The 23966-nt window shown below is 37.3% G+C and overlaps 2 protein-coding genes across 5 annotated transcripts; one reads left to right on the forward strand and one right to left on the reverse strand.

Annotated features, from left to right (window-relative positions):
- Nucleotides 1-2213: 2213 nt before the first annotated feature.
- LOC105050711 (uncharacterized) lies at nt 2214-9043 on the forward strand. The gene is made up of 3 exons (XM_010930829.4): nt 2214-2650; nt 3991-4014; nt 8603-9043. The coding sequence occupies exons 1-3, from the start codon at nt 2446-2448 to the stop codon at nt 8905-8907; spliced, it is 534 nt and encodes a 177-aa protein (XP_010929131.1). The 5' UTR covers nt 2214-2445; the 3' UTR covers nt 8908-9043.
- A 202-nt stretch (nt 9044-9245) lies between these two features.
- On the reverse strand, nt 9246-19671 carry LOC105050710 (two-component response regulator ORR22). 4 transcript variants are annotated; one of them, XM_019852218.3, is made up of 7 exons: nt 19017-19671; nt 18537-18689; nt 17825-18238; nt 17647-17723; nt 15927-17183; nt 13895-13978; nt 9246-9578 (listed from the first exon to the last, which is right to left on the reverse strand). In XM_019852218.3, the coding sequence occupies exons 1-6, from the start codon at nt 19162-19164 to the stop codon at nt 13907-13909; spliced, it is 2121 nt and encodes a 706-aa protein (XP_019707777.1). In that variant the 5' UTR covers nt 19165-19671; the 3' UTR covers nt 9246-9578; nt 13895-13906. The 4 variants fall into 4 exon arrangements, with proteins under 4 accessions (XP_019707777.1, XP_019707776.1, XP_073098476.1 ...); XM_019852217.3 differs by lacking the exon at nt 9246-9578 and adding an exon at nt 12397-12799; XM_073242375.1 differs by lacking the exon at nt 9246-9578 and having other exon boundaries at nt 13648-13978; nt 15927-16078; nt 16178-17183.
- Between the last annotated feature and the right edge of the window lie 4295 nt (nt 19672-23966).

Below are 23966 nucleotides of genomic sequence, written 5' to 3' on the forward strand. Positions count from 1 at the left end.
CGATCATCCGCAAGGCACTTTCTCTTCTTCACCCAGTCAAGCCTATCCATAGGAAAGAAATGGGTTAAGAGACAAGATACTGCCACAAGCTCTCAATAAGTCATTACTTCCAATGGAGGTTGTTGACTCGTTTAACAGTATGGCTATCATATAGTGCACGCAAAATGAATAAAAAAAATTCTCTCTCTTTTCCTATAAACTAATATTTTAATGTTGATGACCAAATCCATTGATAGTCCTGCCCATACTAGTTCCATTGCTCAGTGGGCCCAGCCCAAACTCCTCCAGATCAGTTTGGTTCTTCCTTGGCTTTTTTCAATAACCGAGCTTAATCTAGTCCCATGAAGATAAGGAGGTAGGAGATAGGAATGACAACGAGTTGGATATAGATTGGATAGACTATTATTTATATCCATCTTGTACATGTCTCAGGATAAAATAGTGCAAATATTCTGCTATAGTACTTTTCAATTAAATTGTGGTTGATTGCTTGGTATCTCTCTTTTTTGTGCTTATATGGATGCGAGATATTAACTTAGAAATACGGTGTCTATTATATTCTTTCTAAAGATGGGTAAAAATAATCCCATGCTAGGCCATAGGATGATTTTCTTTTTTTCAAAAGGGAAAGATAGAATTAATCAAAATAACTTCCCAATTATTATTCATCACTAAATATAAAAATTAATGTTTATTTAAAAATCAAGAGATCAAAGTTTGAATAAATAATAACAAAATGCATAAGTGATACCAAAAACTTGCAGCAAAGCTGTGCACATGCTGAAAGATAACACTATGTTACTTCAATTTGCTTTTGCTATAGATAGCTACAAAATCTTCTCATAGTATGACCGTCTGTCACATTCTAGACAAAGAACTAGTTGCCTTTCTACAATAATCTGAACCAATCTCATTTATGCGATTAGCTATAATTACAAATAAAACATTTTTAGAGCATATCTGATAAAATTTAGTATATAAGAAAGCCTAAATTACCATATATACTTTCTTATAGTATGAGTCCAGCTTGTAGTTTTCACTTTGACCATTCGTTATGGCTCTCGGCGGACAAAACAAAATCTGCACCCCCAGTAAAAATCCTGGGATGACATGTTGGATGCCCATGCTTTTTCTTTTTTTTTTTTTTTTGGCCTACCACTGCAAGGTACGAGAAAATTGACATAGGATTGGTAAAAGATTCTAAGGTCTTAAAACGATCTGATCTCACTTGGCATTGTTGGGTCAAAATAGCAAAGTCATTAGGATTAAGCCGCCTCCACTGTTTGGTAGGTTAGAGAAGGGTACCAAAAAGAAATATGCCAGAAGTGGTACTTAAGCCCCCCTCTCCAATGTACTTGAGTTATCTCCTGTCGGGGGGGACCGAGGGATGGTCCAAACTACATGGGACACTCATGTTATACATTGATTAAGCTATTACGTAGTTTTACAATGACTATATGATTGTGTTTGGTAGCTAACAATCTATTTAGATTGATGATAATTTAAAATAAATTTATTAAATTATTATGTTTGATATGTTTTTGGGATTGCAATCTAATTTGCTTCTCAGAAGACAATCTAAATTGCATTAGAAAAAAATAACTATTCAGATTATTATTTATTTGATAATATTATAAAAAAAATTTTGAATAAAATTATTTTTTTAAAAAAAATTATACAAAATTCATTCTTCCATTCTTTCCTCCGACGGCTTTTAGCCTCTTTTTTTTCTCCGAACTCTCCTGTACCCTTGTCGCCCTCGACCGTCTCCTATTTGCCGGGCACTCTCGTCATCCTCACCACAATTCTTACTTCTACACTGACATCGATCTCTCTTCTCTTATCTCCATCATCGTTGTTCCCTCCTCCAACTATCCAATCGCTGCTCTCTCCTCTCACGTATATTTTAAAAATTTTAATTAAAATTTAAAAAATAAAATAAAATTCTTCCTTAATAATTTAAAATTTTATAAAATTTTATAAAAATATTTTAAAATTTTAATTTTATATTATTGATAATTTGATTATCATACTAAATATATCAATTAAAATTTTTAATAATTTTATTATAATATTATCTATATATATTAAATATAATAACCAATATTATTAATAATTTAATAATAATAATCAAATAATCTACGTCATCTCTCAAGGTTATTTAACGACGCATCAAACGCAACCTATTTATTTTCTGTTGACAACTCTTCACATCACTCACCGAAATGTTGCGGTTGTGCCGACTCTCGTCCCTCTGGTTAATTATTCCGCCTCCACTTCTCCTCTGACCGAACATCCCCCGTCCTGCGCACGGCTGGTTGACGACAGCAAAAGATCTTTCCATAGAATTTGTTGAAAGGATCAGAGCCGTCGACGCTCGCAAAGGTAGTAACACCAAAGAAAGGGACAAAGAGCGAGAGAGAGAGAGAGCGAGAGCGAGAGGGGATGGGCGGGTCACGGCGGTCGGGGGCGTGCGTGAAGTGCTGCCTGGTGTTGTTCGCCGTCGCCTCCGCTCTCTGCGTCTCGGGCCCAGCTCTCTACTGGAGGTACAAGAAGGGCTTCACCGGCATTTCCTCCTACCCTTCTTCCTCCTGCGCGCCCTGCGTCTGCGACTGCCCCCCTCCCATCTCCCTCCAGAAGATCGCGCCTGGTACCCTTTTCTTGATTTCATGCTCCCCTTTCATTCGATTCTTTTTTTTTTTCTTTTTTTGCCAAATTATTCTTGATTTTGACGATTGTTTAGCATTCGATGATGTGTTTCGAGGTTTGGCATGAATTTAAGTCGGGACCGTTCTTGACTTTTGCTTCAATTTCTGAAGATTGCTAATGCTTGATCGTGTGTCGCCGAGGAATATGGATGAAGAAAATCCAATTTCCTATTGCCTGGGTATTTTTCTCTGATGTTAGAATGGGTAGCTAGATATGGAGGGAATCATTAGTTCCTGAGCTAAAACTCTTTTGAGTTCTTTTTTTCCCACCTGTTGGGATGGTATTTTCTTGCAAATTAGTAATGTTACCCTTTCAACTGGATTGTTTTGGCATATGTTGACCTATTCCTGTGTGAATTCCAGATTTCCTTCTAGTGTATCTATACGTGTGACTGCCTCAAGATATCTTGTAGCCCTGAAACCTTCCGTTCATACCAGATAAGCTATGAAGGATATGTTAAATCAAACAACAAACTAGTAGAATCACATGCTTATTTGTCTATGATCTACGCTATATGGTTAGTAGCATTGAAGGGATTCATGGATTCGGATGGCTAAAAAAGGGTTTGCTCCCCATCCTTCCAACAACCTTCTTTTGAAGAAGAAGCAAGTGATTACCTTAATACACAATGTATCTTTCTTTCGTGTTCAGGCTGAAGCATATGAAAAAAGGAAGAACCTTGATATATTGCATTCATTCATTACTTAGAAGGAATCACTGGAAAATGGAAGCACTTATTTATGAAACACCTTCATACAATGCGTTCATCTCTTGTTGGAAAAGACTTTCTAGGAATTGCCTAGAACTTTCATTGTAGCTCTTTAGATTAGAGGTATGAAGTTAGCCTCTTTTGCCCCCCTTCCCCACCATTTTGTTTGAGTGGTGAAGTTCATTGTATCATCTTAGTTGACAGGGCCTTGCTGCAAGACATTGACATTGAGGATATACACCAAGCTAGGATATTCACTTCGAAGACTATAGCTAGATCACAGAGGATCGATTTATCCATGATGTTTCTTGTGATGTTTTAAGATGAAAATTGATGTTTGGGTTTCTTTGTTGTGAATGAATTCGCATCAATTGGCACTACATTTTCATATTTTATTATACATCCTTTGAAAGGAGCTTACTTTTACTGCAAACTATTCATTCAGAAATGCTCATCTTCTTTTGATGACTGCATTTATATCTTCTTGATTCTTGTAATTCCAAATTATGTGATTTCTGCAGTATGTTTGGTCATTTTAACCGGTGACTTATTGAATTTTTATTCTTTTGCAGGATTGATAAACCTCTCCATTACAGGTTTAAACTCATCCCATGAACAATCTCTCTCTCTCTCTCTCTCTCTCTCTCTATATATATATATATATATATGCTTTTAAAGAGGTTAAGATACGGTGCTTAATTTGGCATAGCTCTTTTCATTTATCACCAAATTTAATATATGGAATCCAGCCTTTTTCTTTCTCATTCCTGCCAGCTTTGCTCTCATTTTCTTCACATTTGAGTATCTAACATGCTAGGCATCCGATTTTCAAATTTTGGAATGTAAAACATATTCTCTAGCATAGGCATTTTTAAATGTTCATCTCCATGCCAGAAGAGAGTGAAAGGCAATGCATGCTTGCCTCAGTCTGCTAGTCTTTGCCTCATAAAATGGGTAAAAGTTGCTTTTATGTTTAGTAGTTTAGCATTCATACATATTGCACTTTTGCTTCATTTTTCTGCAGTTGAATTACCCACGAGTTTCATCAAAGAGTTCTGTAAAAGCCTTGGAATGTTGTTTCCACTGTATAGATATCCTGTGGATGCATGTATTCATGATGTGTTATGCATTCAGTAAGTGCCTCATTGTATCTGCTGCATGGAACAAAATGACATTTGTGAATTGTTGTTCACTTTTTGTGAAGGTGGAAACTTCAATATTGAACTTATTTCTTATCATCTTGTAGAGCTGCTTCAATGTTGATGTGGTCCTCATCCCTCTAACAGTTTGACTTTGAAAATTATTTCAAAGAAATAGATGGCTTAAGACCGGATGGATCATAACACCAAGAGCTGTTAGCTGGGGAGAATGGATAATTGGTAGGACTTAGTCTGATTTTATCTTTTGGTATATTCAGAAGCAAAAGTAATTACCATGATAAGAAAACTGATTGTAGAATGGAGTAACTTCATATTGTGCTAAAAAATGCAGAATGAACTTGCACAAGTGTCCTGGCAGCTTGGCCTCTTATTGCGTACTATGATACTTTGTGGTTTGAGTGGCATTGTTCTTGTTTGTCTTCTCTTGGCTTCTTGCTTGCAAATGCTCCAAAGGAATGGAGGCTATTGTGGATAAGAGCTCGGCTCGACACGTGAGATATTGTCCGCTCTGACCCATAGGCCTCATGATTTTACCCTTCAAAAAGCGCTTCACGTGAGAATGATGATTCCCTCCTTATAAGCACGATTTTCTCCTTGACTCACAACCGATGTGGGATTATTGGTGTTCTCCACATTACTAGAACCACAATGGAGTCCTCAGTCAAGGAGGACTTCGATGTGTACAGTCTGAGGAGCCCCACAGTCAGCCGAGGCGAACCTCGACCCCTACTTAATGTACTAATATATTGCTTTCAAAATTTGGCTAGGCTAAAACTATCGGAGGGTGTTGTTTAATTCACAATGGTGAAATACAATCTACCTTGGAGTCGCGGATCTGCACACCAAAAGACGAAAAAACTCGCTGGATTGGCTCTGATCGGACCCTCCGATGCTTAAATCAGATCGGACTTTGGAAGAATATGAATAATGAGATTATAATAAAAAATTATGGTATAAACTGTTATCCTATTTTGGTTGGCTTGATTTCGGATGGCTTTATCTCTTTTCATTTTTGGCCTTCTCGACTTTCTGACAAGCTTGATCTTCTCAGATTTTTTATGAGGTCGACTTACTCGACCTTCTAATAAGATCGACTTATTCGGTCTTCCGATGAGGTCGACTTATTCGGTCTCTTGATGAGATCGACTTATTCAACCTTCTGATGAGATTAGACTTTCTCGATCTTCTAATGAGATTAGATTTTGTCGATCTTTTGATGAGATTGACTTATTCGACCTTCTGATAAGATTGAATTTCTTAGCCTTCTAATGAGGTCGATTTAGTTGGCCTTTTGATGAGGCTGACTTACTCGACCTTCTGAGGAGGTTGGACTTTCTCAGCCTTCTGATGAGATCAATTTATTTGATTTTCTGATAAATTAGACTTGTTCGGTCTTCTCATTTTTTTTCGATCTTGTCAGCCTTTTCAGTTTTCTTGGCTTTTTCAGTCTTCCCAGCTTCTTCGATCTTCTCAGTCTTCTCAGCTTTCTCAACCTTTTCAGTCCTCTAAGCTTTGTCAGCCTTTTTAGTTTCTTCAGTCTTCTCAGCCTTCTCGATTTTATCAGTCTTTTCAGCTTCCTCGATCTTTTCAGTTTTCTCGACTTTTTTAGTCTTCTCGGCCTTCTTAGCCTTTTCAGCTTTTTCGGATTTTTCGAATTTTTGATGACCTGTGGACCTACACTGAGGAAAGAAAAGAATATGATGGATGAGGACTTATGAGCCTCTCATCATAAGAGCTTTGAGTTGTGGGAGTCTTTTTCTCTCCAAGTCTGTCTTTTTTTTTGGGTCCCTTGGCTCTGTTTATATAGGTGTAGAGTAAGGATTAGTCATGGTTGGAGATAAAAATTAAGGGATAAGATATAACTCTCTCATTATGAGCCCTCACCTCCTCTTTTTATTTAGATATAAATCTGTCATAATCATCTTTCTATTTTTAGATTATCTTAATAGCAAATATGTAACTATCTAGAATTCAAACCTTTATAAAATTATTTGCCATGCGTCCATTCATGATAGGGAGGCTGATTTATATGCCATATCATTTGCCTTCCACTTCTGAGTCTGAGTCATTTTTTTAGTGTTATTAGAAACAATTTTGGTGGTGCCCGCACCTTTTCATTAGATCGGTGCTTAGTCGACTAAATCGAATCATCCCGAGCCAAAGCTCGAATCTTTCATTAGGTTGGTGCTTAGTTGACCAAGTTGAATCATCCCGAGCCATAGCTCATACTTGTCGTTTGGTTGGTTTTTGTCCGATCAAGTAGAATCATCTCTAATCAGAGCTCGTACTTGTTGTTAGGTCGGTGTTCAGTCTACCAAATTGAATCTTTTCGAGCTGAAGCTCATACTTGTCGTTAGATTGGTGTTCAGCCGATCAAGTCAAATCATATCGAGTCGGAGTTCATACTTATTGTTAGCTCGGTGTTCAGCAGACCAAGTTGAATCATTTCAAGCCGGAGCTCATACTTGTCATTAAATCGGTATTTAACCGATCAAATCGAATCATTTCGGTCGGAGCTAGTTGATTATCCATGTAGTCAAGATTTGGAGGTCCCTGTCGAAGCCGGGGTGACCTCAGTTGATCTTCCTTGATTGCTTGGATGGATCTAGATCCTTAGTTGATTTTCCGCTTTCCTTGCTTCCGGTGTTTGGCTTACTGCATCTTCAACTCAACTCGTTTCTGATATGAGGAGCGATTCGTAGAGATCTTTCTTGGTTGAATGAGGTCGGTGTCAATTGGATTGCTCCGAGTTTATTGCAGCTTAATGTCATCCGGGATGGATCTTTTGTTGCTTCACATTGAATGTCGTTCCTGTAATAAGAAGATATAAGAAATGTGAAATGGAAGGCTGAAGAGTTAGCCCCTTCCTGGCACGCTAATCTATTGCTGCCAAAATCTGACCTAGCTAGAACTATCAAGGGGGCGTTGTTTGATCCACGATGTTGTGGTATAATTGGGAAGGGCATCTTTAGTCTCAAATTGGTTATGAATCAAGAGGGAATATGGCTTATATGTATTAGAACCTTCTCTCCCACTCGAGGCACCTTTTGAAGGGCAAAACTGTGAGGCCCATGGGCCAGAGCAGACAATACTTTACGTGTTGGGCCGAGCCCTTGTCTACAACAGGGGCCATGTATGTTAATGCTTGCTTCATCATTTCTTTAGGAAGATCATTGTGATTTGTGAAGGTTAACTCAAAGAGGATCAATTCTTTGTGATTAAATTTCATAGTTGGTAGGATTAGGTGATTCACTTCCAAGTTCAGTGTCTTTTTATTACCAAAATTTCCCTGTGCTGAGGCTGAGCATGGAAGAAAATATGTGAAAAGAAAAAATATTTGGAGGAAGAGAATTATGAAAATGGTTTTTGTCAAACTTAAATGAAATGATTCGCTTGCATAGACACATACATTAACCACCATTCTGAGAAAATGTTCCTTGTATGCAACAGAGAATGGTTTCTCTGTACTCCCACAATGTTAGGTAGTTAGATTGTGCCTTTGTTTTACATTTGTTTGTGGATTGTGTGTGTGTACATGAGATGTGTGAAGCAATGTTGTATCTTAAAATTAAATAGTCAAATTTCATTGTATCTAAGCATCCTGAAAGTGCCTGGCTTCCTGTTTGTGATATGAATGGGGTTTTCTATATATGGATCGTAGCTGCACTTGAAATTGTTGTTGAGTTGCAGCTCCAATAGTGTCAATTAATGGAATATCATCATTATTTTTAAAATGAACTGTGGCATCTGAAAAATCACAGGACTGTAGAATCTACAAGCTCCAACCTAGCCTACTCCATCCACTGCTTATTCAGTTGCTTAAAGGCTTTATGCTCGGTATTTATGCATGTAATATCAAAGGAGAGAATATTTATCAGCATGAAATTACTGCTTCATTGTCATTGACCCTGTTATTGCCTCTTCACCTTCTATATTTGTATTGATGTCTCAGTTTGTAATATGATCCAGAACTATTCTCTGTTCTTATCATACTTGCTGGTGGATATACTGTTTCACATGACAGATTGTGGGAAACATGATCCAGAGCTGAACATGGAGATGGAGAAGCAGTTTGTGGATCTCCTCACAGAGGAGCTGAAGCTGCAGGAGGTTGTAGCTGAGGAGCATACCCATCACATGAATGCCACCCTTGTTGATGCAAAAAGATTGGCTTCTCAGTATCAAAAAGAGGCTGAAAAGTGCAATGCTGCAACAGAGACATGTGAGGAGGCCAGAGAACGGGCCAAGGCAGCCCTTGCAAAGGAGAAGTTACGAGTGGAGAGGATTTTCATTAACAATGATTCCATCATGGTTATCAGTTGGATCTGAAACGAGGTGTAGTGTTTGAAGGCTCATCCGTTTCTCCGCGACATTTAGAATTTTTTTCATCATTCCATCGTGGTTTGTGTTCAGTACATCTATCAGAAAACGAACAGCACGATAAATTGAATTGCATCATTTGTTATCGAGTACGTTGGAGACTGGGTTTAGGGAGATACTTGCCCATGAATTTTATAAGATATTTTGGATTATATTTAAATTATAGTAGTGTGATCGAAGAAGAAGAAGAAGAAGAAGAAGAAGAAGAAGAAGAAACAAAGAAAGAAAGAAAGAATAAACGCTGTCAATCTAAGCCTAAGCGGCCTTCCCACCAACAATAAGAAATTTTGCACGGTGGACCAGCATTTGATGGCCAACCAGGTACTCTGAGCACTGTTCCGTTTCTGTGAACCAAGCATTGATTATTTGGAGCTTTGTCCGGATCCAGTGGCGGTGAAGAAATCATGGCCAGGATGTTGGACTAAGAGTATCTCTACTAGTATGCGTAATAGACTGGTATTGATCCTCTAGGACTAGCTTCCACTTTCTAAGCTGGATTGGAATGGAGATGGAGATGACCTTACGTTCATTAATCGCAAGAGAATTCTTGGGTGATAGGTCCCCCGGCCTCCTAACTGAAGACAATGCACGCTGGGAGTAGGTTAGTGGCGTTCTTCGACCTGCAAGGCATCAATATAAAAGATACATCAAAAAGATATTTAAATTCTTCTTTTTTTTTTTTTGGGTAAAAATTTAAATTCTTCTTTGTTAATAGGTAATTGTATCCTAATTTGCTGGGGTAATAAAATTTAATTTCTTTAGCAAGGGACAACAGAACCCAAAGGAAGACAACATCACTGCCTGTTGCCAAAGTTGAAATTGGATCCGGCCGGACCGCATTGACATGTATCTAAGCGTGGTCTACAAATATTTTTTAAATTGAGTAATTCTTTATACACCACATACGATGCAATAGGAGTGTATCATTCAATAATATTAGAGTTCGTAGCGCACTTAGATGGAATAGATACTTAATGCCGCTCAGTTTTTTTTTTTTTAATTTTCAGTGGCAAAAATATCATACGTTCCATAGAACAAAGAAAGAATAATATTATTATTTTATCTTATATGATTTTTTATGAATATATATTACGTTCTGAATAATATATATAATTTTTTATATTTTTATGACATTCTGAACAAAATATATAGCTTCTTAACGTCTTATACGATTTCCTATGAGTATATATGACATCCTGAATAATATATATGATTTTTGGTGAATATATATTACATCTTAAACAATATATATGGCTTCCTGTGAATATATATAATATCTTGAATCAGAGATGGATCACATCAACTTTTACAAGGAGACTAAGAGAATATAAAAATTAAAAATATTAATAAATAATTAAAATTTATTTAAATAATTTTTTTTATAAATATTATTTGAATTGAACATGACGTTCTTTCATAAAACTAAATTCATTAATAATGAAATCTTTTTTTTTCTATTCTTTTTTTTCTTTTTTTTTTCTTTCTTCTTTCTCTTTCTTTCTTCTCGTGGGTCTTGGGCCAAAATAGGGGACCGAACAGTCTCTTTTTATATCTCAAACCAGGGGTCACGGTCGATGCGACTGTGGTCGACGACAGCCAGGGCTGCTGCACTGCAGCCCATCCATACTAGTCCAACGATCGATGATGACCACCAGTATTGGAAAATCCCAAGAAAAACAAGAAATTGAACAAGGGAAAAATAGGGAAGGGAAAATCTTAAAAAAATCTAACGAACACAGCAACCGATGGCAATCACTGACATGATGAGAAGGAAGGATAAAGTAGATTGGGCCTTGAATTTTGATTCTCCACCTCAGATTCTCGATGGCTATGCAACAGCTTCTAAGGTGGAACTCTAGTGATCCCCGTCAGATTGGGCCTTGAAATTTGATGGGATGAAGAGGGAAGAGCCGAACTCCTCCCCGATGGAGGATTTCCAACTCTGATCGAAGTCATTCGGGAAGAAGAAGACTCCTTCACCGAATCTTCTCTCAATTCTTTTTTTTTTTTGCTGAAACTGGGTTATTACATTCTCGAAGTTGTATTTAATAGCAGCCAATTTCAAGAAGGACCAAACATCTATATATATATAATTTTGTCTAAAAAATCTAAGGTATATATAGAAGTTGTGGAAAAGTTGGAACTTGGCACCCCACCAACCCCCCCCTAGGACAGTCCGCTTCTATCCTGAACAATATATTATGACTTCCTGACATCTTATATGATTTTCTGTAAATATATATGATATCCTGAACAATATATATGACTTCTTGATGCGTTATATGACCAACAAAAAGTCATATGTGATATTGAAAAATCATACATATTGTTCAGGATGTCATATACATTTATAAGAAGTCATATATCATTTAGGATATCATATATATTGACAGAAGGTTATATAAGGCAATATAAAGCCATATATATTGTGTAGGATATCATATATATTCACAAGAAGTCATATGTATCGTTCAGGACGTCATAGATATTTACAAAAGTAATATAAAGCATTAGGAAGTCATATATATTATTTAAGATATCATGTAAATTCACAGAAAGTTATATATATTATCCAAGATGTCATATATATTCATAAAAAATCATACAAGCATCAAGAAATCATATATACTATTTAAGATATTATAAAAATACAGAAAGTTATATATATGATTTAGGATATCATATATATTTACGAAAAATTATACAAAATATCAGGAAGTAATAATACTATTCATTTTTTATTCTATGGAGAAAAAGATATTTTTGTTATTAAAAATTAAAAAAAAAATTGGACGATATTAAATATCTGTTCTATTGTTAAATATGCTACGTATTCTAAGATAATTGAGTGGTGCATTTCACGTCAACTTTATTGCACCACATGGGGTGCACAAAGACTCTCTTTTCAAACTTTAGACTGGAATATCGAACCGATCTTTGGGGCCGGGGGCGTGGGGCCAGGACAGGCCAGGCTTGAGTTAGACTTCAGGCTGGCCTAGGATAGGTCGAAACTGAGACCCAACCATCTCGGGCCAGCATAATAGCCCGACCTGAATGCGGTCGGGCCTGATTTGCCTTGGACCAACCCGGGCCTCTGCTGCCAACTAACCGACAGTAGGTACCACCCAATGACGTAGCGACCCACAAATTGCTCCAGAGCAATACATGAACACATGATGTCAACTTTAGCTGCACACTGGGGCCATGCCCCGGAACATTGTAATAAAATGTTCTCGATGTTAGGGTCTTGATCGATGCAAAATATTGTGCCCAATTGTGCTCACTCCCCCTTTTTTTTTTTTTGCAGTGGGCAATTGTAACACTTGAAGCATCCTTGGTTGTACAACGTTTGCACCCAATGCAATGCATGGTTCATACTTCACCATGATAATGAAAATCTAATGGTACACTGCCAAACCAACTCAACTACGATTAATTGGCAAGAGGCGGCATTAGTTAGTGTTCGATTTAAAAAAAAATTCCTAATTAAAGATTGGCTATGCTCCTCTTAAGAGAACAGGTTTTTGACATCTTTTTGGTCTCAAAGCTTCAAAAGAACAATCCCTCTCCATGCACTTAGTTTATTTAACATTTGAATTGACTCTAAAAGAGTGATGTCTGGTCGTCTCTTCTACTTTGGAAAGCTCGTTTTAACAGTAGTTCATTATTTCCCTTTCAAAACCTGCCAAGAAGTAAAATTCCGTCCCACTGGGTAAAGGTTCCTTGTCCTCAAGATTTCAGAACTAATAAAGCTACCGACGTTACTTCAATTCACTGTCACTGGTCAGCTAATAATACTGTCAGCTCGGAGTATAGCATTCATCAAATCCAGCATCTGATCCTAGAAGAAGAGCCATTAACACATACCTCTGTAAGTCCTTTAGATGCCTGAATTAATTTAAATAATGTCATCAATATATGACCCATCATTAAGACCTGGCCCCATCTTTTATTGTCCAAATTGTAGGAAATCTCTGTACTTCAGACCAGTCAACTAATAAATGCATAATAAAACTTCAGACCAGTCAACTAATAAATGCATAATAAAAAGCAATCAAGAGAAAAATTAAGGGAAGAGTATGTGGGGATGAGTTGACAGCTATGTAACTGTTTCTGCTGCAAATGTTATTAGCCATTAATTATAACATCGCAAGTATTCAATATCCCAGCATTTAAGCATTATGTTGTTGGTGAAATACAAATGTGTAGCAGCAATTGTTAGCTAGTATTATAAAAATAATAATAATAATAAAACAATAACTAGGAAATAACAGCATCGCTTAATCATTTCAGCGCTCGCCAAATACCATAGTTCCTTTTGCTGATTAATTTCTATAAAATATAAAGGTTTCAAATTGGAAAAGTGATGCATCGTAAAAATGAACATAAAAAATGTCAAGACTGTCATGCAATGTCACTTTTGGGCTTAACTTTATGCCATTATGATTTATTTTTTTTTTAATAGCTTTAACACAACATCAAACCACTTTTCCCTAAAGCTTGAATTCTAATGAATATCAAGGGATGCCTATGAATTGGAACCTCAATGATGAGAGCTCAGATTTATGAAAGTCAAATCATCAACTCTAATCTTATGGAATATTTAGCAACACGCAGCGATGGAGATTGCACTCCCCAAAGCATTGCATAATAACCAAATTCTGCCATGGAAATTATGGAGACTAGAAATTGGTGCTAAGAGCACAATGCATCCAAAAACACTAGCATCATAATTTACGGAAACCATCAAATCAAAATCCATGGCTGTGCATCACAAAATTCCAGATGCAGGACCATCTTTTTTCTAACAATTCTAGCCTACACAACGATAAATCATTCTAGAGAGAAAAGTAGCAACAATGGCAGCTGGAATCCTTTGCCACAGAGACCGGCAACATAATGTAACAAACTCCACCGGAAAGCATCACCAACGTACCTATAAAGGGCTTCATATGCAGGCACCTAGAGGGTAGAAGTCGCATCCTATGTCATTATCCATGAATGCAATGTCATCCCTCTCCTGCAGGGCACAAGGTAATGAAGTTAGATACCTGAGAAACACCACACCTGTAAATTTTGCAGTACAAAAGCGAACCAAGTAATTCCTTGATCGTTCATATTCAACTCAGAGATGGCGTAAAGAGGACTAAAACGGAAAAAAGATTGAAAGTGAACATGCAAAGGTATAAAGGCCAAAAAAAAAAAAAAAAGGAAAAAAAAACTCTTAATATATAAGAAAGAATATACCTCACCAGATTCTCTTAGAAATAAGCTTTTAAAGACAAATCCAACCCACCATCATCCAAATAAATAGGAAGAATAAATTGAATTTATATTGTCAGTAACCATATAATTTGGCGCCTCATGCCAGAATTTAATTTTGACATGAAATGCACTCTCACAAGAGAGAATGTCTTTTAGAATGTGGTGCTTGATGTTATACAAGCAAAATATTATGGAAGAGCTCCTCTACCAACGCAATGGACCCTATAGTTTCATATCTTTACAGTGAAAGGCAACTTATCCTACGGAAAGAAAAGCTCATGCGTATATTAGAATTTTGAGCAGAAAATATATTTCCTCAAATCAACAGTAAAATGGGATAGACTGGATGAGCCAACAATGTGCAGGGACACAGATAAAACTGACAAAACAACCTCAACCATATTTCTTCTATCATACCCCAACTTTAGTCCAAGAGATACAATCTTGTATAACCTGCCAGGTTTAATAACATTCCAAACAAAGCATTTGGAAGTTTTACAGAAGTCTGCTCCTAACCACAATGAATCTGTAAAACCTCGAAATATCATAGCAGTGTTAGACACTCCAAGATTATTTTGAACATTCCATTTAAAGTTGCATATATTGATGCGAACAACCAAGCCAATGACCCATTGTATGAGGTGCTAATTCATAGTATGTTCATTTGGAGAAACTTTCTAAGAGATATGCTGTTCAGGTAACATAAAAAAACTCATCAGCATACTACTTTGACTTCATGAATTACTAAAGGACCACAATGAAGTAATAATCCGGTAGTAGTGCATGCAATGCAACCTTCTCTGCAGCAAGAAGAGAAGCATAATCTTGCAGTCCACTTGTTCAACTCATGTGAATGAAATAAATAAGAGGTTGTGATGCAGCATGTGCATCATAGCTCCAATCAGGAGTCAGTACTCATCAGAGGGCCATGATAACCCTCTATATCCATGTTGATCTGCAAGTAAGTGCAGCAAGTGTTTATTGGTTCATTTCCTAATGAGAAACTTGCATTAACTTCAACAATTGCTCCTCAAGTTGCACAGTGCATATCCTCAAATAGTTGGCCTCAGACCATCACAAGTAATAAAATATGGAGGCTTTGTATGCAAGGATTGCAATCACACTGTTAATTTGGATCCCCATGATGCAATGAAGTCTTACATTCATAAATAATAACCAACAGAGCTTCAACAAAATCTGACGACCAAGCTGGTGCTCGTTACCCAAAAAGTTGTTCACTGGAATTACAACCCCTTGGGTTGTTCCAAATTGTCCCAAGGGCATCCATATCTACTGATTTGTCAGAGCCTGGTTTTCAGGTTTTGTGATCCCTACTGCTTTGTCATAGGGGAGCATGCCCCTTACAGTGGCAAAGCTGAATCATGCTGGCAGAGGGTTGTGATTTGGATTTGGAAGATGAACAGTGAAACCACCGAAATGGTAGGAAGCTGCAGCAATCTATTTTTGAGTTGAAGGTTTGGATTCCATTTACTTTAATCTGAAGAGCATTTTTGAATATATGATGGTTTATATTTTATTCTAAAAACATCAGATATGTTAATAAAACCTTAAGTTGAGAACTTTGCTCACCACCAAATAAACATTTCGGCAAGACACATGCACCACCGATAATTAGTGATGCTACCCAAGACAAAAAGAGTAACATTTATCGCAACAAGTAAACAAATGAAAAAGGATCATACCGGCTTTATCATGGAATTGACTAGATCGTCGAAGCTGCAACCACTAGAATAAAATCCGCCCTGCGACTTTGAAGTTTCCAAAATAGACTCCTCCTTGTGGGTCAGCTGGATATTGGTGGTTGAATTATCAATCTTGCATTTCTGTGTAGGAACTGGAGTAACAAAATTTGTTTGGCTTATGTCCCATTTTTTGTTAAAATGGCCATTGTTCAGTCTCTGACTTTCAGCAATAGGACCAATTATAGGATTACCTGACAACGGAGAATTTAAGTAAGAATTAAATACAAGATTAGGTTCACGAATATGATCTCGATTTGGCTCCTTCAATTTCTGTTTAGAAATGCCTGCATTTCCGAAGTTCAAGAATTTTGAGTCCCCATCTAAAGCTGAAGGCATTAGCATCATGTTCCCACCGAAAGAGCTGGCTTGGCACTGTACATCTCCTCCGGTCACAGGATTATGCAGAGGTGCTGCTACTACATTGCTGGAAGAAATATTCAGAGGATTGCTGTCTATGTGCAAGCCTACTGGAACATTGGCTCCCATATTAGCCAAGTCATCATGATGAAAAGAGTTGGATGCATGCCCAATTAATGGAACATCACCCTGCCAGGTGTCATTGCATCTACCAAGGTTAGGCACATGGGAAGCACCACCAACACTCACTGAGAAAGGGTCCGAGGTCACAGACGGCATTCCTACAGAAGAGTGATTGCCTAACACTTTTGACTGCATATGCTGCTGATGTGCTTGCGATACGAAAGAATTGTTTGTTACATTAACAAAGGAGTTGCTGGAGCTACCAGTAGTCAGTCCAGTACCAGAGAAACCACCAGACAAATGTATATTTGCATCCTGCATAGTCTTGTGTTGCTGCAATTGGTCTACCTCCAATGTTGTGGGCATCCCCTGGAGCAAATTCCCATGTTGGCTTCCTGGTAGATTAATTCGCTGAAGCTTACCAAGATCATTGATGGGATTGCTTGTGTTGCCGTGGGAGTGTCCAGGTTGAACTATTCTAGAGGCAGCAAACTCACGCAGTCCATATCCAGCTGGGTTTGTTCCACTAAGCACTCCATTTGCTTGGAAAGATGAAAGTGCTGGTAGCTGACCAGAAGCAGCCAATGTATGAAAATTTCCATATCCATCCAAGGGACCCATAGGTAAATAGGAGTGGTCTCTACCCCCAAAAGCAGCAACCATGTTAGCTTGTTGGCTTGCCACAGCACTGAGTCTTTTAAGGTAAAGCCTATACTTCTGCAAGCAGAACATTTGACAGCCAGCTTCAGAGCAAGAATATAGTCATGTGATGATAGATGAAACTAGATGAACTAGAGATGGACAACTATAGATGAAACTAGATGAACTAGAGATGGACAACTATATTTCCTAATTGGAGGGTAATGTTATTAAGCGTGTTCCTTTATTTAAAACCTTGGTCCTTCACTTCTATAACCATTCAAGAGGACTTGACTAATTAGATAACTTGATGCATCTACTAATGTTCAGGGCATCATCAAGTACAAAAGCCCCTATTTATCAGCACAGCAGTACATGAAAGACTTTCCATGGCACCTATTACAATATTTCATTAAAATGGTAGCAACAACAGCAGTGGAATTTTAGGCAGTGTTTAACCCAATACCATCACGGCATGCCAACTCAGGAAAAAAAAAAGGGACCGGGGAAAGAAAATCAACAATCAAAAGAAATGAAGCACCTGTAGGTGGCTTGCAACATTTTCCCTTGTGAGATTTTCAACATTCATAAGATCAAGTATCCTCTTAGGCACAGCCTCTGTAACAGAAAGATGAACAGAAACATAAGACTTAACTGTGAATGTCCAGTCCTAACAGGAAATTGCAAAAAAAAAAACTGTTGTGGCAGGGGAATCTTACTGTCAATTCCCAACTGATTGACGGCAGCTACAAATTTACGGTGCAGTTCAACAGACCAAACAACCCTCGGCTTTTTCTGAGTGGATGAATCTCCATTCTCATGCATGTTTTCCTGACCATCATCTTCCTCATCCTCATTCTGCTCCTTCCTCTTTCTGTTAAGTTTCCCACCATAATCAGATGATTCACTAGGAATGTGACCCTGCCCGCCTTCAGAATTTGCGCACTGGGGCTTCTCGGAATCACCCGCATTATCATAATTATTGTGATCTCTGTGATCAAATTTCCTCCTCCTAACCACATGCTGCCATATATTCCTGAGTTCTTCGATCCGAACAGGTTTCAGCAGATAGTCACAGGCACCATGTGTAATCCCCTTCATCACAGTTTTGGTCTCGCCATTCGCAGATAGCACTGTATTATAGATTTTCTTAGTTTAGCAACTGCATTATTCTATATAATTGATAAAAACTCGATCTCTATCTATTAACAAGGTAGTCTGGGGGAACCAAAATGCACTATTAGCGTATTAAAACATTAAAAAAAAAAAAAATCTTTCCTGCCACTGGTAAACACATTCTGCCTATAAACCAGCTTGTTACACAGTACACACTCATGATTAAAGATAAAGAAAAGCTTTTAGTCAAAGGAGGCTAATAATACCCTCATTATTAGAATGATTGGAAAAAATGAGACAATATCCAAGACTTACTGATGACCGGGAGGTCCATTTCGAGGCCGACAAGCTCCAGCAACTTGAAACCATCCATGTCGGGCATATGGACATCACTAATGACCAGATCAAACTTGTCTTTGTTCTCCCTCAGCATCTTCAGAGCCATGATCGCCTGATTAGTCGTCGTAACTAGAAGAACCAAATGAACTAATCTTTAAGCAGATCCCAGTTAAACCATAACAAAGAGAGAGAAAAAAGAAAGAAAAGAAAAGAAATCCGAACTTGACCCAGACGAAAGGAAATTAAGACACCAAATATATATAAATCGAGAGTCAAAGGAAAACATTACATCAATTAACATAATCAAGATATCAAATGCGTATCAAGATCTTTTCATGTGGAAAACTACTAAACTGTACTAATTTTTGTCACATGATGACTAAATCCGCAGCCAGTATCCACAAAACTGAAGGAAGAGAGAGGTAAAGAGGAAAAAGGAGTAGAAAAAGATCCAACCTTGATACTGGCAGCGACGCAGCAGAATCTCCAACAACTTGAGGCAGGTCGGATCATCGTCTACGGCCAGAACCCGCATGCCGACCGGAAACTGGTCTTTGGGCGCACCTTCTCTCCCCATGCTCCCCTTCCTCTCTTCTACCGTCATCTCCTCCAATTGTTTCCGCCCAAAAAGCGAGCAAAACAAAAGAAGAGGATCACGTCGGAACGGAATACAGAGCACCCAAAAAGCTCTTCACTTGACTATCTGAACTCTCTTTAGGAACCGAGAAAAAGCTCTAAAGAGAACACCATGGCAGAGAGAAAAAGGAAGTATGAAAGAAATCAAAGGGAAGAAGAGAGAAGAGTAGAAAGAGACCGCTGAGATCCCGAGTCCTTCCTCGACACCAGACCGAGAAACAGAGCGAAGAGAAGGAAAGATGAAATCTTTGATAGGAATCAAGGGGAAGATGGGTTGGCAGAAAACATAGATGGAAAGGATTGATAGAAAGGAATGTTTTATGGGAACTGGAAGGGAGTCAAATGGGGAAAGCAACAACGGAGCTTGGTAATGGTAGCGGTAGAGGGGGACCTAATGGAAAACACCCCTCCCTCCCTCTTTTTAGTTTTATTTCTTGATTTTTTTTTCCCTTGCAATCAATGAGAACACAAGCAATAAAAATTTCTAGGGCAAATGGGAAAGCAGGAATCTAGGAAGCCAGTCAGCCGAAGGAAATGAGGAAAAAAAAAAAGGAAAGCTTTTGTTTATTCAATTAATTTTTTGACAGCCTTTTTAATGATGTTATTAAAGCAGTATGCCCCATTAGCCATATTTATTACTCTTAAATACAAACGAGATGTTATAATTAACAAGTGGAATACAATTAATTCTCCATATGAGCGACATATGGCAATTATGCTGTTTTATATCCCTTTCTGAGAAAGTAATTTTATGATAAATACCAGGAATCACTGAATCAGTAGCGAGTGATAGAAATTTTCTAAGTTACTGAGTTGGAAAGGTTGTGCGTCCGTGTGTGTCTTGTGTTGAATTATAGCTTGTATTTGTTTAGAATAATTTGATATCTAGATGATATGATGGCGAAGAACATAGACACTTGATTCAATCTCTTGATGCAATTCCAGTTATTGAATGCTTCATGATTGATAGGATTTTAGTTTTTTTTTTTTTTGACTCCACGAGGACTTAGTGAGTTAGTGGGATATATGATAAGGAGAATTATATTTAAAAATCCGTGAGATCCGGTTGTCACACGCGTTGGCAAGGCATTTCTAGCAGTCGCTATCATTCTGTGGACCAGTTTCGAGGTTCCACAGGCCCTGCCCAAATGTCTCTGTTGAAGTGGGTTCATGTCTTACCTACTAGTGCTTTGCCTTGGCTGCTTTTGTTTTTTTTTTTCTGCTTCTTTTTTTCCCCAAATTGGTGCAGTGGTTTCTCCTGCTTTTGTGCTGTGGGTCCATGTCACAACTGACCATTAAATGCTATTGTACTTCAAAATAAAGCCTAGTTTATTTTATCACTGTCATAACATAACTTCTTCCTTAACATATGTTATTGAAAATTACCAACTACACTTGTTTAATTGATTTATATTTAAAAGACATGTGCAACTTAAATGACATCTTTATCCTTGCATGTACCTTTAAATTATTGTGCAAAGAGTGAAACGCCAAGTATTATGAAAATAAATATCTACGCAGCATGAAATTATTCTCATTGCAGTCCTCTTGCTAAAAACTCATTAACACATCACATGAAATCTGGCAGGGACCAATAATGAGCATCATATTGCATTCACATGCTACATATATGTTAGTCTCTCCCTCTCTAGCAATGTAGATTGTTCTGGCTCTAGTTGTCGATTATACAAATTCTGAGTAAATAGGTGGCTGCGGCATAACAAGAGATATATACACGGACACGAAGGCCTGACATCTAACACAATCCCATCCTAATACTTACAGCATCCATAGCAGGAAGTAACAATGTGGATTGTTCCCTGATGAATGACGACTCATCCAAACTTGCATTTCTCTAATCATCTGGGTAGGTAGACAAGTTTTAGACATCCTATTAATAATTTAATGCAATATATTATTTAAAAATATTGATCCATCTTCAAAAGAGAATCTTTGATGATAATAATTGCATTACAACATGGATTTATAATAAACACTTCCAATTATTAATTCATGATTCCTTGCTTCTCTCTATGTAGCCCATTTTCCAAAGCAGAGTACACGTACTTGAAAAGAAAATCCACAATTAAATTTATCAAAGATTAATATGAAGTCATGCGAAAGCAAACACTAAAAAATAGCAAACGGAGTAAATATTTGTAGATAAGGGGGCGTTACCAGGGAAATGGTAGTCCTTTCGAGCAAAATAAAGCACCCACGGCTCACGAGGGAACCCGGCCCTCATGACGAGATCGCTCATCATTCATCATCTCTGGTATTAATATAATTTAATTAAATAACGGTAGAAGGACCCGCCCGTAAGGACGCGTTTCGGGCGTGTCCGTGCGTGCGGGGACCACGTGATATCAGCTGACGTGGACCGAAGCCCACGCGTACGCATCCTCGCTGGCTTCTTCTGGGCTTTATTTGTCCGCTTCCTTCTCCTGTTATCTACCGCACACGTGTCCGGCCTTCAAAGGATGATCTTTTGTGGACTGTTGGATCGGGATATAGACTGGCGACAGCTGGGAAACCGTGTTTCTGAGACGGTGTCACAATAATATGGCTGCCGGAAGTCAATATCTGCCGTCCACACATGCGTGTTAAGTTAATGGTACGGTCATGTTTAAATATGCAAATTATTGCAATATTGTAACAGCCGTCGTGACAACGAACCATTCTGGAGTGCGCCCATTGAGTAATAACGTACAAAGACATAAAATGAGGGGTATTGTGTAACTATTATAATCACTGTAACAAAGCATCATAAAAATGATTGTTATTTATCTTACAGATTAAAAGTTATATTCATAGATCCAACTCAAATAATTATGATATTTTATTATTGTTGTTTCTTATTTAATATGTAGCAAATGATAATAATAAAGATTGAAAGAGTGATTAAAATTAAATTTAGTTCACACAATAATATATCTGGTGGAGAAATTTGAATGCCACTGTCCTTCATTATTTCACAATAAATTCGGTTCCTGGGTTCTTTATGATGATCAATGCTTGTCGAAAATTAGATTTAATTGGATCATCTTGTGAGTAAAGAGCTTCATAGAAAACTTCTCCAAGACCATGAACCTTTATTTATTTATTTGTTGTATAATAGGATGATGTTGAGAAAAAGATCAACCTATAATAATGTTGTCATTTAAAATGGTAATAAAAATAATAGCTTTATTGATTTTTCAAAATAAAAGTAACAAACATCACAACAATATTGTTTAACTAAAGAAAAAAGAAAATAAAACAAAGGTAGCAAATGATGATGCTTTCAAAAAGAAATATTCATCCATTTGTAAATCTTTTATAATTATTAATTGAAAATTATTTTACCATATAATAAAATTGATAATTATAATAACTTCTTTTACATAGCACGATAACCGATAAAGCTAGAAACGAAGGATAAGACAAATCAAAACAGCTAGGTTCCCGATATTCAAGTTATAATTATAACATTCTTTCATATTAAAAAAATTTTCAAGCTGGTCTTTATTTTTATCCCAATAATTTTCTAAGTCATTCTAAAAGCAACTCAATCTGAAACTCAATCTGAACCTCTCAATCATTCTCCAATTATATATAAATTTTATGATTCATTTGTGAAGGGTTTGATACGCCATAAGATAGACCGTCCACCATAGCATTGGTGACCTAATAGCAACTCAATGTATATTCTTAACAGAAGGTAATGGAGTGACTGTCTCGTCTCCGCCACTTAATTATTTTACGATCGTGCTTGAGGAGCTCCACAGTCTTGTATCTGCAAGACAATAAGCGGCCAACCTATTCGCTACTCCACTTCTTACTCCACTTAACGAGATATGTAATTTTCAACAATTATGGAATATGTAAGCCATTATTTCCTAATAGCCAGAGCACATCCTCACGATCGTTGCTGGCGAATGGTGCATGTTTCTGAAAATGACAGATACATATTTTCATCTATAAAACTCTACTCCCTAAAACTCTCTAGATAAGTGAACACTTACTTTGCATGCCTTCTTCCACAGACTGATTCTATACAAACCATATTTTATTTTCTCCATAAAGCTCTAAGTTCTCATGACTCCATTCATGATCTCCATGCTCCAAATGATATTCTCTGAATTTTCACTCTCCATTCTCTTATTCCAATTTTCCATACTTCATACTTGACTCCATTATAAGCTCAATCATTTTTTATTTATTTTTGTAAGAGGTTGATTTGGATATCGAAGGGTCCATCACTAGAGAATCCCCATTGTGAGGAGCTTCTTTTCTTTAGTGGTTTTGTAGATTCAACTTAAGAGATCGATTAAAGTCTCAGCATCAGCATTCAATTCGGAGGTCCTGACTAGCTACCTTTCGACCGTCTCTCTTGGTTCCAATTCAATGATCTGAGTCAGCTCGGCTCTCTAGCTGCAACATCATTCATAAAATCTAAAAAAATTATATATATTAATAATTATAGTTATCACATATTATTGGTAGTGGTGATATATTATATTCTTTATATTTATTTTAAAATAATTTTAAAAATATATTATGAGATTTATTTTTAAGTTTATTATTTTTAAGTTATTGGTTACGTGAATTCTTTTGGAACCTTTGATGAACTTGCTGAATTCTTCCGGCTATGGGTGGAACCGAAAACACTGTCGCGATTGCCGTTGCCATGGACAGCAAGGCCTGCAGTGAAGGCATTTATGACGGCCGCTATCCCATGCCGTTGGATGGGGAACACTCAAAAGTGAGCTGCCGTTGGCTGCTCCACCG

The sequence above is a fragment of the Elaeis guineensis genome, chromosome 8, assembly GCF_000442705.2.
Source record: "Elaeis guineensis isolate ETL-2024a chromosome 8, EG11, whole genome shotgun sequence".
Lineage (NCBI taxonomy): Eukaryota > Viridiplantae > Streptophyta > Magnoliopsida > Arecales > Arecaceae > Elaeis > Elaeis guineensis.

Coding starts and splice junctions, on each gene's coding strand:
- LOC105050710 (XM_019852218.3), bottom strand. CDS start 19,164: ATGACGGTAGAAGAGAGGAAGGGGAGCATGGGGAGAGAAGGTGCGCCC. Junction 17,184..17,646: donor ATGTTGCAAGCCACCTACAG/GTGCTTCATTTC, acceptor TTCTGCTTGCAG/AAGTATAGGCTTTACCTTAA. Junction 13,979..15,926: donor TCAATTCCATGATAAAGCCG/GTATGATCCTTT, acceptor TGTGCCCTGCAG/GAGAGGGATGACATTGCATT.
- LOC105050711 (XM_010930829.4), top strand. CDS start 2,446: ATGGGCGGGTCACGGCGGTCGGGGGCGTGCGTGAAGTGCTGCCTGGTG. Junction 2,651..3,990: donor CCTCCAGAAGATCGCGCCTG/GTACCCTTTTCT, acceptor ATTCTTTTGCAG/GATTGATAAACCTCTCCATT. Junction 4,015..8,602: donor GATAAACCTCTCCATTACAG/GTTTAAACTCAT, acceptor TTCACATGACAG/ATTGTGGGAAACATGATCCA.